The sequence below is a fragment of the Vespa mandarinia genome, chromosome 6, assembly GCF_050613455.1.
Source record: "Vespa mandarinia isolate Hongniang chromosome 6, ASM5061345v1, whole genome shotgun sequence".
NCBI classification, from domain to species: Eukaryota; Metazoa; Arthropoda; class Insecta; order Hymenoptera; family Vespidae; genus Vespa; species Vespa mandarinia.
The window spans coordinates 3,503,664-3,516,456 of NC_140815.1; the positions used below are offsets into that span (position 1 = coordinate 3,503,664).

The 12,793-nt window shown below is 26.5% G+C and overlaps 3 protein-coding genes across 4 annotated transcripts; 2 read left to right on the forward strand and 1 right to left on the reverse strand.

Annotated features, from left to right (window-relative positions):
• Positions 1–453: 453 nt before the first annotated feature.
• LOC118440765 (uncharacterized) lies at positions 454–4,116 on the forward strand. Its single transcript, XM_085657644.1, has 4 exons — positions 454–510; positions 644–805; positions 1,052–1,255; positions 3,657–4,116. Exons 1-4 carry the CDS (start codon positions 454–456, stop codon positions 4,026–4,028), a joined length of 795 nt encoding a protein of 264 aa, XP_085513770.1. The 3' UTR covers positions 4,029–4,116.
• An 806-nt stretch (positions 4,117–4,922) lies between these two features.
• Positions 4,923–9,991, forward strand: LOC146872939 (uncharacterized). The gene is made up of 4 exons (XM_085657573.1): positions 4,923–4,983; positions 5,062–5,187; positions 7,797–8,000; positions 9,539–9,991. Exons 3-4 carry the CDS (start codon positions 7,872–7,874, stop codon positions 9,812–9,814), a joined length of 405 nt encoding a protein of 134 aa, XP_085513699.1. The 5' UTR covers positions 4,923–4,983; positions 5,062–5,187; positions 7,797–7,871; the 3' UTR covers positions 9,815–9,991.
• A 567-nt stretch (positions 9,992–10,558) lies between these two features.
• Positions 10,559–12,367, reverse strand: LOC118440834 (farnesol dehydrogenase-like). 2 transcript variants are annotated; one of them, XM_035864462.2, is made up of 5 exons: positions 12,146–12,367; positions 11,551–11,722; positions 11,362–11,488; positions 11,076–11,205; positions 10,559–10,852 (listed from the first exon to the last, which is right to left on the reverse strand). In XM_035864462.2, the coding sequence occupies exons 1-5, from the start codon at positions 12,275–12,277 to the stop codon at positions 10,658–10,660; spliced, it is 756 nt and encodes a 251-aa protein (XP_035720355.2). In that variant the 5' UTR covers positions 12,278–12,367; the 3' UTR covers positions 10,559–10,657. The 2 variants fall into 2 exon arrangements, with proteins under 2 accessions (XP_035720355.2, XP_085513697.1); XM_085657571.1 differs by having other exon boundaries at positions 12,262–12,365.
• Positions 12,368–12,793: the final 426 nt, after the last annotated feature.

Sequence of the window (12,793 nt, forward strand, 5' to 3'; positions counted from 1 at the left end):
ATATACACATATATAAGTACCATCGAAAGTACATATTATAATATAATAATCATAGTATATATTTATATTTATTTTTATTTATAATTATAATCTATATATTTATATTATATTATATATATATATTATATTATATATATATATATATATACATATATATATATATATTATCATCAATAAACAATTCGATAAAATCGTATTTCAATCGTTTTCCCGCTCGATACATGTCTTCTAACCAATAAACCCAATCGATCGACACGAATCGATTGAATTTAACAAGAAAAGACATGGGCTCCATAAAAAGATTTTTCATAAAATCGTCCTTGGCACGGTTACTCGCTTAAAATGTATCGTATTCTTTTTTTATCTTACATCGGTAAGTATTTTAAAATAGAACTTTTTTGTTTTGCCTCGTTATTTTCTTAACCACAATGCACAATCATTCATATTTTAGTCATGCTGATGATCGGTAAGCTCGACTGTGAACGGGTTCGAAGAACTTCAATCGAATCGGTAATAATAGCGTTAAGAAAAGATAATAAAATAAAAAAAGGAAAAGAAGAAGAAAAAATGCTTTTATATATATATATTTCTTTTTTTTCATTTTTAATACATTAATTTATGTTCATTTCAATTGAATTGTAAGAAACATAGGGATGTTCGATTAGTTGAAAATGGTCCATCTTGTCATGCGAAAAACGCGAAAAAAACTATCGAGAAAGCTAGCAGCATTGCTCAGAAAGCTGCAGAGGAAGCTAAAGCTGCCTCAGAAGCTCAAAATATGGCTGGTCAGCAGGCAGCACGTCAAGTACTTATTAACACTAATTCTTATTCTAATTGAAAAAAAAAAAAATATTTAATGTTTTTACTATCCTTTCGATTCATTTAAATTCTTAGAAATATTCTATCCTATCTTTTTATCTTTAACAAATAAAAATATATCATTGTCCTTATCTTAAATTCATGAGGGTACAAATAATAATAATAATAATAATAATAATAATAATAATAATAATAATAACAATAATAATAATAATCGTGATTGAAATTTAAGGTGAAAGCACAATTGGCAGAGAAGGCATTGCAAGCTGCAAGAGCTGCTGAGGCAGCATTGTCGGGGAAAGAAGCAATGGTTCAGCAATTAGAAGAAGAAGTGAGGGAATCTCAAACAGTCGTTCAAGAAGAAATGGAGTCTCTACAGCAAGCGAAATCTAACATTAACGCTGCCATCGAAGCTGCCAAAGAGTCACAAGATCAGGTAAAAGTAAACAAAAAATGAAATTTTTATGTATCTTTTAAAACCTTTAAAAGAAGAAGAAGAAGAAGAAGAAGAAGAAAAAAAGGAAAGGAAAATTATAAATAAATTAAACGGTAACGAAATTTTTAAGAAAAACAAAAAAAAAAAAAGAGAAAAAGAAAAAGAAAAGAAAAAAGAAAATTCGAACAAAACATCGTAATTATAAAGCTGTAATTTTCATAATTGAATCCGAACAAATTTTATTTAAAATTTGATAATCCCAATATTATCTTCGAGGGGAGAAAGGAAAAAAAAAATATATATATATATATTGTGATACAGGTACAGCAGCTATACTTAAAGTATAAAAAGAATTTTACCAGAAGAAATTTACAATTTCCTACGCAATCTCTTTGGTAATAGAACGTAGCTCAAGGCTATGGCTGATCTCTTTTAATATCCCAGTCATACTTTTTCCATTCGCCAGTTTACGTACGCACATAGAAAAGGGAAACGACCAGAGAAGATAAGTAGGTCTTCCCAGGATCGATATATCCTCGTTTCATAGTGACTCGTCAAAGGGAGTCAAGGGTATTCCTCCCTCCTTTCTTTTCCCTTCTCTCTTTTTCATTCTATCCATCAATGTGTGAAACATCGATAGCTGAGTTGTTGCAATTTTTATTGAAATCTATTTCTTCCTACGCAACTATATGTAACTATAATATTCTATGAAAATTATTATCATTGTCAGCTATCAATTATGAAAAATCTTTTTATGGAGATTTGATGTAATCTTTCTCTCTCTCTCTCTCTCTCTCTCTCTCTCTCTCTCTTTCTCTTTCCCTCTCTCTCTCTCTCTCTCTCTCTCTTTCTTTCTCTCTCTTTCTCTCTTTCTCTATCTCTTTGTCTTACTTACATTCTTTTTTTTGCACATTAATTGATCGTGCTCTTTTTCTCCTTTGCATTCGTTTAATAACATACTCAGTTCTAGTTCAAGAAAAAGAAAAAAATATAATAATAATAATGTCAATGTGTCGATACTGACGGATAAACGTTGATTAAGCGTTATTAAAACGTATACGATTTAATATTTAAAATTATCAATCTACTTTTTTCTATTTGGTGAAATATTTTTTCAAGAAAACCAGTTAAATTCGTTTATTCATTACTTTTAATTCATTCGATCGTATCGTAAATTAATATATAAATAGAGAAAGTTTTTATCAAAATAATTTCACAAGTATTTGAAACATAAAAATTTATTTATTTATTATTATCTTATTTATAATAATAAATAAATATAAAAATAAATTTTACTTAATATCTTTCTGATAATTATTAATTCAATCGTATTCTTATGAAATCCGTCATTTTTATAAGTTTATAATGTCAATCATCTTTCTTTTCTTTTTTGTTTTTTTTTTCTTTTAGATTTCTTTTTAATTTAACCACCTTAGAATCATTCTAAATTATTTTCAAACTAACTGGAGTACGAAAGAATTCAATTAAATTGCTGCATCTTTGTATTCGTTAATGATTGACAAAGATAGATTGACCAGATCCAGTTGATCAAAGTGTGCACTCTAGAAATATGCAACTTGTTCGATTCACCTCACCATATTGAGTCACCAATACTTTCTAATCTTTTTCAAACACCTTTCTAGCTGTCAGCATTATTTCTTCGTCGCGATCCCTTGAGAAAACGCCCATTTCCAAAAAGAAAAAAAAATTCTTTTTCATTTTGAATTATTTCTGTTATCTTGTTATATCGACAAAATTGGACGAGAATTGTTTTTTCTGAGAACTGCATTCTCGTTTCTATTAATTATCAAATACCTTACGTGCCTTTTAATGGTTTCGTCAGCTCATTAAAAAATTAAAACGATTTACCAAAAGATACGGAAACAGAAGTCATTATGGAATAAATATATGTATATATATATATAGACACACACATACACGCACACACACAATACCTTCTTTCTTTCGATTATTTACACGTAATCTGTTTTACAAGACAAATTAATTTTACACCAAAATTTTGTTCTACTTTATTTCTAACTTTTTCTAATTATTGGCCAAACATTTTATAGATTGCTATTTTCTTTGCTTGAAATATTTTTCATTTACTTATAATTACTTTGGTAACTAATAAAAATCACACAAACACATACACACACATGGACACGTTGTCATGTTTAAATTTGTCATCTTGGATTTATTACTGAAAATAATAATATTACTTAATCGGCAATTTAATATTATATTATTGTTATTAAAAACTAATATTATTTATTTATATATAAAATATTCATAAAAATTCCAAGATTATTTATATAAAGATATAGATATGATGATTTATTTATATGATTAGTTATTCAATCATTTAAAATAATCGATTGTGTTGATGGGGTATTGACAGGTGAAAATACTCACACGCGCGATGCAAACGGCGAAGGGAAACGCAGCGAATTCAAGATCGGCGGCTGACGGTGCCCAAAAGTCATTACATGAGAAAGAAGAATTACTCGAGGCGGCAAAGAGACGTCTCGAAGAACTGACCAACGAATTACGAATTGCTAAGCAAGATTTAGCAAATACAAATCGTGCTGCGGCCCAAGCAAATGAGGCAGCTCACGAAGCGAAGGCCAATGCAAATCGCAACAAAAGGAAGTCGTTGTTACGCTCGAGATCCTCCGAGAATTCAAACCGGAAGTATCGACAAACTGGTAAAAATAAAATAGAAAGGAGAAGAAGAAGAAGAAGAAGAAGAAGGAGAAGGAAGTTAACTTGAATGCGAAGTAACGTTTCTTTTCCTTTTCTCAAATCCCTAATATAGATTATAGATAAAAAGAGCACTACATTTAGTTTCTAATTGCCACTGCCCGACGACCTGTTTTTTTTTCTTCTTTTTTTCTTTTTCTTTTTTTTTCTTTTTCTTTTTTTTTTTCTTTTTTTTCTTTTTTCCTTTTATAATAATATTTATTACGCCTGGTATATGTCCTGTATATGTACTTATATGTGCTGTGTATTCGATTAAAAAGAATAATAAAAGTACAAAATAATTTAAATTTTATCCATATATTGTGTTTAACATATTATTTATTACGTTTGTAAGAAAATGAACTTTTTTTTAGCATATAAGGGAAATTAAAAAAATTAAACAAAAAGAAATAACTAAAGTTAATTTCTCCCATAGATATACAATATATAAAATTAATTTGTTATTTATTTACAAAATATTTTTAATAATTTTTCAAACGCCAATAAAACTTTCAATTAATAATAAATAGGATTAATATTGGTGTATCATCGAATACACCAATACACGAATACACTCTATATGTACACACTTAATCGTTTTATTATGAAAGAATTGATAACAAACGTTCGAGATTATCAATCAACTTCAGATGTTTAGATGACATTTTCATATTGAACACAGATAAGATCACGTTTATTTCTATTCAAGGATTGTCTCATGAAAAAACACAATTTAAAAAGATATCTTTAAGGGATGAAGATAATTCTCTTATTAATCGTATATGCACGTTAGTAGCAATTTGTACACACAAACACACACATACACACACACACGCACGCACGCATTCACGCATATATATATATATATAACAAATATATATTAATTTTCAATAGAAGCATTAGAATATCTTCTATCGAATTAAATATCGTTCTTAGTTATTTTTGAGGGCTCGAATGGGACGGAAAAAACTAGAAAGATACGAAAGGTAAATCAAATTGCTTAAATCAGTTAAAAAGAAAACTACGAAAAGAAATATCTATTACAATATAAAAATTATCTTCAGTCTGATAGGTTAGATGTGATTCCAAAAAATTCAAATCAAATCGTCGGTATCGCTCAAAAAGCTGCAGATGATGCCAAAGCTGCACAGAATGCGCAAAATCCTGCAGGCGCACAAGCATCTCATCAAGTGAGTATTGTTAATCAGAAAAAAAAAAGAAAAGAAAAAGAGAGATGACGTTGGATTACTTTTTACGACGAAAAAAAAAACATGAATCATGATGGATCGTTTATAAGATCAATTTTAATTATTAAATTCGAATTTTTATAAATTTTTTCTATTGCACACGATTAACTTTCTTTTCTTCTTTCTTTTTTATCATTATTTATTAAATAATAATGATTATTTAGGATTAAATTATAAAAAAAAAAAAAAAAAAAGAGAAATATATATATGTGTGAAAATCATTCGAAAAATTCTCACGCTTTATTCATAATTTCCACGCTCACGATAAGCTCTTTAAAATGATCTCACATTGATAATAGTTATACCTATCATTGATACCTTCGACTTGCGTTTTCGCTGACATTTACATTGAAATCGTGAGTCAGTTATAAACGTGTTGTTACGGTTCGCCGATTTTCTACCTTTCTAGAACGTAATACAGAAACGCATACGTCTATTTATATATACATGTGTATGTATACATTTATATATACATATATACATAGATATATATATATTTATATATATTTGTGTTTGTGTGTATATATGTATATATATATATATATATATATATACATATATATGTGCGTGAATTTACGTCAACGTGTAATTTTGAGTGTCGTAACAGTAAGTTACAGGTTCGTTATCTAATTGGATAATTTTTGACAAACATAACATATATCGATTTAACACTATTCTAAAGAATAATTTAAGTTTTTCTATAGTTTTGTTCATTTCTCTTTTTAATTCTCTCTCTTTCTATATTTAAAGGATATTTACTATATATATATATAAAAGAAAACCTTTTAATAATTTGGATTAACGTTGAAAAGAAAAGAAAGAAAAGAAACGTACAATTCAGATCTTCGTAGCTTCATTATTAATCAACGCCACGAGAGATATCATAAAATTTCATAAAATTTCATTACTCTATTATTATGGTATACTATTAGTAATACATACTAATAGTATAATATAAATATATTTGATTGATTAATGAATAATTGAATAATGAAACAAAATTTTAATATATTAGATCAAAAATAACACTAGATAAGTATAACAATTAAATAACGAAGATTAAATTAATTATTAAATATTAATTATTAAATTATTAAATAAACAATAATATAATACTGGTTTATACTATAAGTAATTTCAAAATTTTCCATAAAAATGTGAATGAAAAAAAATTCCATGAATATAATATTAAAAGTTCGAATATTATATTAGAAATATCCAAAGATAGATCGTTTGACGTCGAAAGTTCATATACAATATACTTATCGAGCGATCATGACGCACGTTTAGTTTTATATATATATACATATATACCTTTTCTAAAACTAGTTTATACACCTACACTATCGAGATAAACTTTCGTCCTGGTTAAGCCATAGGCAGTAAATAAAATCGATCGATCGATCGAATTCAAGTCGAATCTCGTTCCAAGATATATCGAAATTAACTTCTACTATCGTGAGACGATATTGTACATATATAATATACATATATATATATTTGCGTATATGTATGTATATTATAGACATACAATTATGATACACTGATTCATTACTTTTGCATAATTGAAATCTGACAAATAAAAGTTATCATTAATAATCTTTCGTTAGAAAACAAAATTATTGTTTAGATTAAATAACAAAATTATTGTACATCTGAAATATTGTAATATCTTTTTATCGTGCGATATTTATGATTTTCTTTCAAACGGTACACGTTTGAATTATTGTACTTTTATGGACACTATCTTGGCCGTTCTCCTACTTTGAAGAAATATTTTTTCTTTACTTCTCAAAAAAAAAAAAAAAAATAGTTACGTACGTATTTATCTACTGCAAACGTGATCACTTTCGTTAGACTGTAGCTAAGCACGTGCCTGATCTCGTGATCTGACTAAACGGACTAAAAGAATTCTCTACGTTCTAATGTATGCGGAGTATTTTCCAATTGATTTAATCATCGTTGCCTTAAATTTAGAGAAAGGGTGGTCTTATATAAAAAAGAACATTATGTCTAAGTTATTAGAAAAAGGAAATACGTAAAAGAATTATTTCAATATATTCAATAAATATTGTATATATATATATATGAAATATAAAATATATGACATATTATATAATATATAAAATATATGATATATTATATAATATATAAAATATATGATATATTATATAATATATAAAATATAATTTAAATATATAATAAATAAAATATTATATTTAATAAGTATTAAAAATTAAATATTATCAATAATTGTTTATGATGCATCGTCATTAAATCATAATAAAATTTTAATATACGATAAATATAAAAATTTGGTATCAATGACAATAAAAAAAAAAAGAAGAAATATTTTAAATTAAAATTAAATATTAGATAGAAACAAAGTTTGCCAGATAACATAATCCTCTCATCATCTTTAGATAATTTTACGATTCCCATAAAATATAATAATAATAATAATGACAATAAGACCTTATAATAGATTAACAAAAAAAAAAAAAATTAAGACACATCAAACACAAAACTGAACCTTTCGTATCAATGTTCAGGTGAAAAATCAGCTGGCAGGTAAAGCGATACAAGCAGCAAAAGCAGCGGAGGCAGCACTTGCTGCGAAGCAAGCAATGGTAGAGCAACTCGAACAAGAGACAAAGGAGGCAGAGACTGTAGTCCAGGAAGAAAGTTCATCACTCCAACGTACTCAAGAAAACGCGAATTCTGCTATGCAAGCGGCACGACAGGCTCAAGAACAGGTCAGAAATAATCTATTTAAAATTTTTTATGAAACTAAGATATATCGATTTGTTCATTGAATTTAGCGATAGGATCAAATAATAAATGTAACTTCTCTAAAGATGTGTCTATTAATACTAAGGAAAAAAATTATTTCTTCTTTAAAAAAGTAATCTCTTTATTAATTATTAATTAATTCATTGTAATTTTATAAATTAAAAGCAATCTGATTTCATTTGCCAAAATAAGATGAATTCAATTTACGTAGAAATTTACTTAAAAAAAATTATTTATAACAAAGTGATAATTAATTATAAACAATAAATTGAAAAAGATAAAAAAAATTCTAATTCGAGTTTCGAAGATATTTTCATGCAAATGAAAAAAGACGATATTGATAATGTAAGAAAAACAATTGTTTTCTTTGGTAAAAAAAAAATCAATTTGTTTATTAATTAATTATTAATTTATTGTAATTTTATAATTCAGTCGCAATCTTATTTTTTCTTCTTTTTTATAATAAAATGAAGTGGATCTAGTTCATAGGAATTTGTTTATAGAAATTGTTTATAATAAATTAACAATTTATTATTAACAATAGGATGAAAAAAGAGAGAAATATTTCCCCTTTAAAATGGTATTTGAAACAAGTTTCAACGATTTTTAGTTGCGAAGATATTTCCATGAAAAGAGAAAGATATTACGTTCATCCATTGATCCATATAATTCCATTCAATTAGCTCGGTGACATACAGACCTACATAGATTTCGAGAATTTACTTGGTCTTACTACTACTATTACTACTACTACTACTACCACTACTACTACTACTACTACTACTACTACTACTACTACTACTACTACTACTATTACTACTACTATGAACAGCTTTACAATACGAATTATGAATGAAAATCTTTCGAAGGCGATATCTTCGGAACGGAAAGTCGTAGAGATTTGAAACTAACGCCGTTTTCAAAGATAATTTATTTTCTATTTAATTAAATATTGCAATAATATTGGTATAATAAAATCGATTTTGTTAATAATTATTAAAATTGAATTTTTTCTTTTCTCTCATAATAAAGACATAATTATAATGAAAACATTTAAATTTGTATCATATTTATGTAAATTTTTTTTAATTATTTAAATTTAATTATTTAATTATTTGAAATAAGGGATACTAAAAACATATGATTACATTTTAGTGAAACTTATTTATAATGATCAGTTAATGCTTCTCTTTGTTTATAATTATAGCCATATAATTTTATATATATTAATATAATTATATGATAGTTATATATATTTATAAATTTATAAATATATTGGGTTGGCAACTAAGTGATTGAGGAAAGTGTAAAGTCCCATCTATACACAAAATCCGCAATCACTTAGTTGCCAACCCAATATATATATATATATATATATATATATATATATATATATATATATAAATAGTAAAATTGAAATTTTTTTAAACGTTAATTTATATCTCGGGGTGATTGATTTTATAAAAAGAAAAGCAGAAAAAACAAAATATAAATTTTGTAGATCAAAACGTTATCACAAGCGATACAAATAGCAAATATAAACATGGGAAGTGCACGAACAACTGCTGAAGGTGCAAAGAGGGATTTTGAAGAAAAGCAAGAGCTTTTAGAGGCATCGAAACGAAGAGTGGAAGAACTAGTGAAGCGTTTGGAATTAGCCAAGGTTGAACTTGCGGAGACGAAGCAAGCTGCTGATAAGGCCACCGAGGCAGCACGTCAGGCTAAGATTAATACGGATAGAAACAGACGTGGAAAGAACTTTTTTCAAGATATTTAAGAACTTTAATTAAGATTAATCTTAATGATGATAATCTTAATGATGACTCTTCCTAATTAATCTTTTCCTTCTCATTATGTATGAACTATTCACATCGTGATACATTTAGAAAGTATGTTCCTTTTTTATATTTTGTAAATAGATAAGTGTAACTTTATCTTGCTTAATTTTTTATATGTTTAACAGGAAATATAATGTTTATCTAATCTTACAGATAAGAAAAATCAGGAAAATAAAATATTATAATTAATAAGAGTCACGATACTTATGATACTGAGTCAAAGATCAAGTCTCATAAAATAAAATTAAACCTAAGAAAAAGATACGATTAACTTATCTCCATATATATATTTGGTTCGATAGTTTAGATAAAGATTCTATATTCATAAAGATTATCTGATGTAACGTCGAATTATTTCTGTACTATCTGTTTATGTTGCTTAATATTCTTATTTTTATCTTTTGGTAATGTCATGTGTTGTAACGATTGTGTATGTCAAAACGCTAAGAAATTTTCTGATCGATAATCATATTTTATATAAATATTATTTAGAATAATTGACAATACTCTAAATAAAAATTAATAACTTTAATACATAACTTCTACCGTGAATTCTCTGCAACTTGAATAATGTTCTCTATCTTACCATGACATTTCTTTGAAAATAGATTGTAGTGCCAGCATTGGTAAACAATGCAACAAATAATAACAAAATTTAATTTCAAATACAATTTTATAGGACAACGGGATTAGTAATATTACAATTAAATACAGAATACAATCTGATTTTCTTCAGTGATATAATTCTTAATCTATCAAAAATATTATATATTATTTCATGTTTAACACTTATATTTAACTTCTCCAAAAGGTCTAATAATCAATTCAGTAATATGAACACGTTGCGGAGTTCCAATTACATAAACAACAGCATTTGCGACATCTTCAGCTTCCAACATTGGTAAATCCTTGATTGTGTCTACGTTAAAGTTATTGGCATCGAAGATTTCCGTAGATACTAATCCTGGACTGATACTCTGTAGTATTACGAACAATTTTAATATATGTATATATACAATAATTTCGTTACTTTTTCTAATGATTTTTAATCCTCTATAATTCTATATAAATTTAAAGTTATATTTATTTTTTAAATATTATTTCATTATTTTATAGTAACAATTGATATTAACATGAAACGAAATTTTATTATAGAGGGACAATTTATTATTAAATATACAACATTGACATTATATTTACCGTCACTCGAATTTTACTACCATATAATTCCTTCTGTGTGATATCAGTAGCAGCAACGGAAGCGAATTTAGATGCTGGGTAAAAGTTAAGACTACAATCTGGGAAAACATCTAGATAGTGTCCTGCGATACTGTAATAAAAAAATATATACTACAGATATGTGCATATATAATAATTTATGTTTTTTTACATTTAATTATTTTCATTATCAATTATTTTGATCTATAAACAATCGATGATAACAACGATATGAAGAAAAAAAATTTAGTAAAATTTATTAGCAAACCTGTTCATATTAATAATATAACATTCCACGTTAGAATCTAACATTATTCTAGCGGCACGTTTAGTACAATCAATTAATCCTAACACATTGACATCGAATAATCTTTGCCAATCAGGTCGTGATGAATCTATGGGAAAATTTCATTAATTTTATTCAAGTAATTAAAAATCCATATTATTATATACATACTCATAAATTTGACATTTGAGGAGACCCCAGCATTGTTCACCAGAATATGTACTGTTTCAAAATTATTCTTGACCCATTCGAATGCTTGTTCGATACTTTCGGGCTTGGTAACATCACACTCGCAAGCATAGAACTTTCCTTTACCTTTCCCCTTGACATTCTGCATTTCGCTCTAATCAAAGATTTCTTCTTAATGTTTCGTTTAATAATATAAATATAATGATTCATATAAAGTATTACATACAGTTCTCATTGAAGTCTTTAATTATATCAATATTATAATCGATTTTTCCTTATATTAAAATCTACAGTATAATTACGATAGTCTGTTTTCTAAAAATTTTAAATATGAATTAATTTGATTTTATGTTTATTGTGAAAGAATCAAATTTATATTTCGTTTTTTAATACAACAATATTTATGTTTCCTGTATTAATAATTACTGATAGATGATAAAATAATTTTGCAAAAATAAATGCAAATTTCATCTAAACAGATAAAAGTGAACCAAATTTTAAATAGACAGTTCCTAAGACGAAAATTGTTTTTAATATTCTACAAGAGGACCATCCAATCAATTTTGATAAAGTTTACCTCCATTTTCTCTTTTCTTCTAGCAAATCCAATCGTGAATATTCCATTTTGTACAAAAGCTTTCACTATTCCTAATCCTATGCCACTAGATGCACCAGTAACTATAGCTACTTTACCAGCCCAGCGTTCCATTTTTGTTTTCAATATTCAATCACGTTCAACAGAAAAAGGAAGAGTGTGAGGTGATGAAGAGAGACAGAGTTATCACGTTGAAATTTCTTCTTGGAGTGATAGCAGTTCTAGTATGCCACCTTATTTATCCATACATTCACTGTGTAATTGGTTACTCGAAGAGTGGGGAGCAAAGAACTACTATTCAAGATTGGATTAGTAATTAAAAATGAGATAAAAAAAGAAGTTATGTAACTGTAAAATCGAGAGACTTATATTTATAGATATACACATAGATAACATCATATAATTATGATATGATAATACAATAATTATGAAGTGGAAAAACATTCCTTATAAAATGATCTTATTTTAAATAAACAGATATATTACATATATTCAGATTGATTAAAAATAATTTATTTTTTTATTTGAATCGTTTAGAAATAACTTCTTTTTTCTGTAATACGTAATAATATTATATAGTTGTGCATTCTTATAAATTTGAAATCATTGTTATTCTACCCTCTCGTTTGA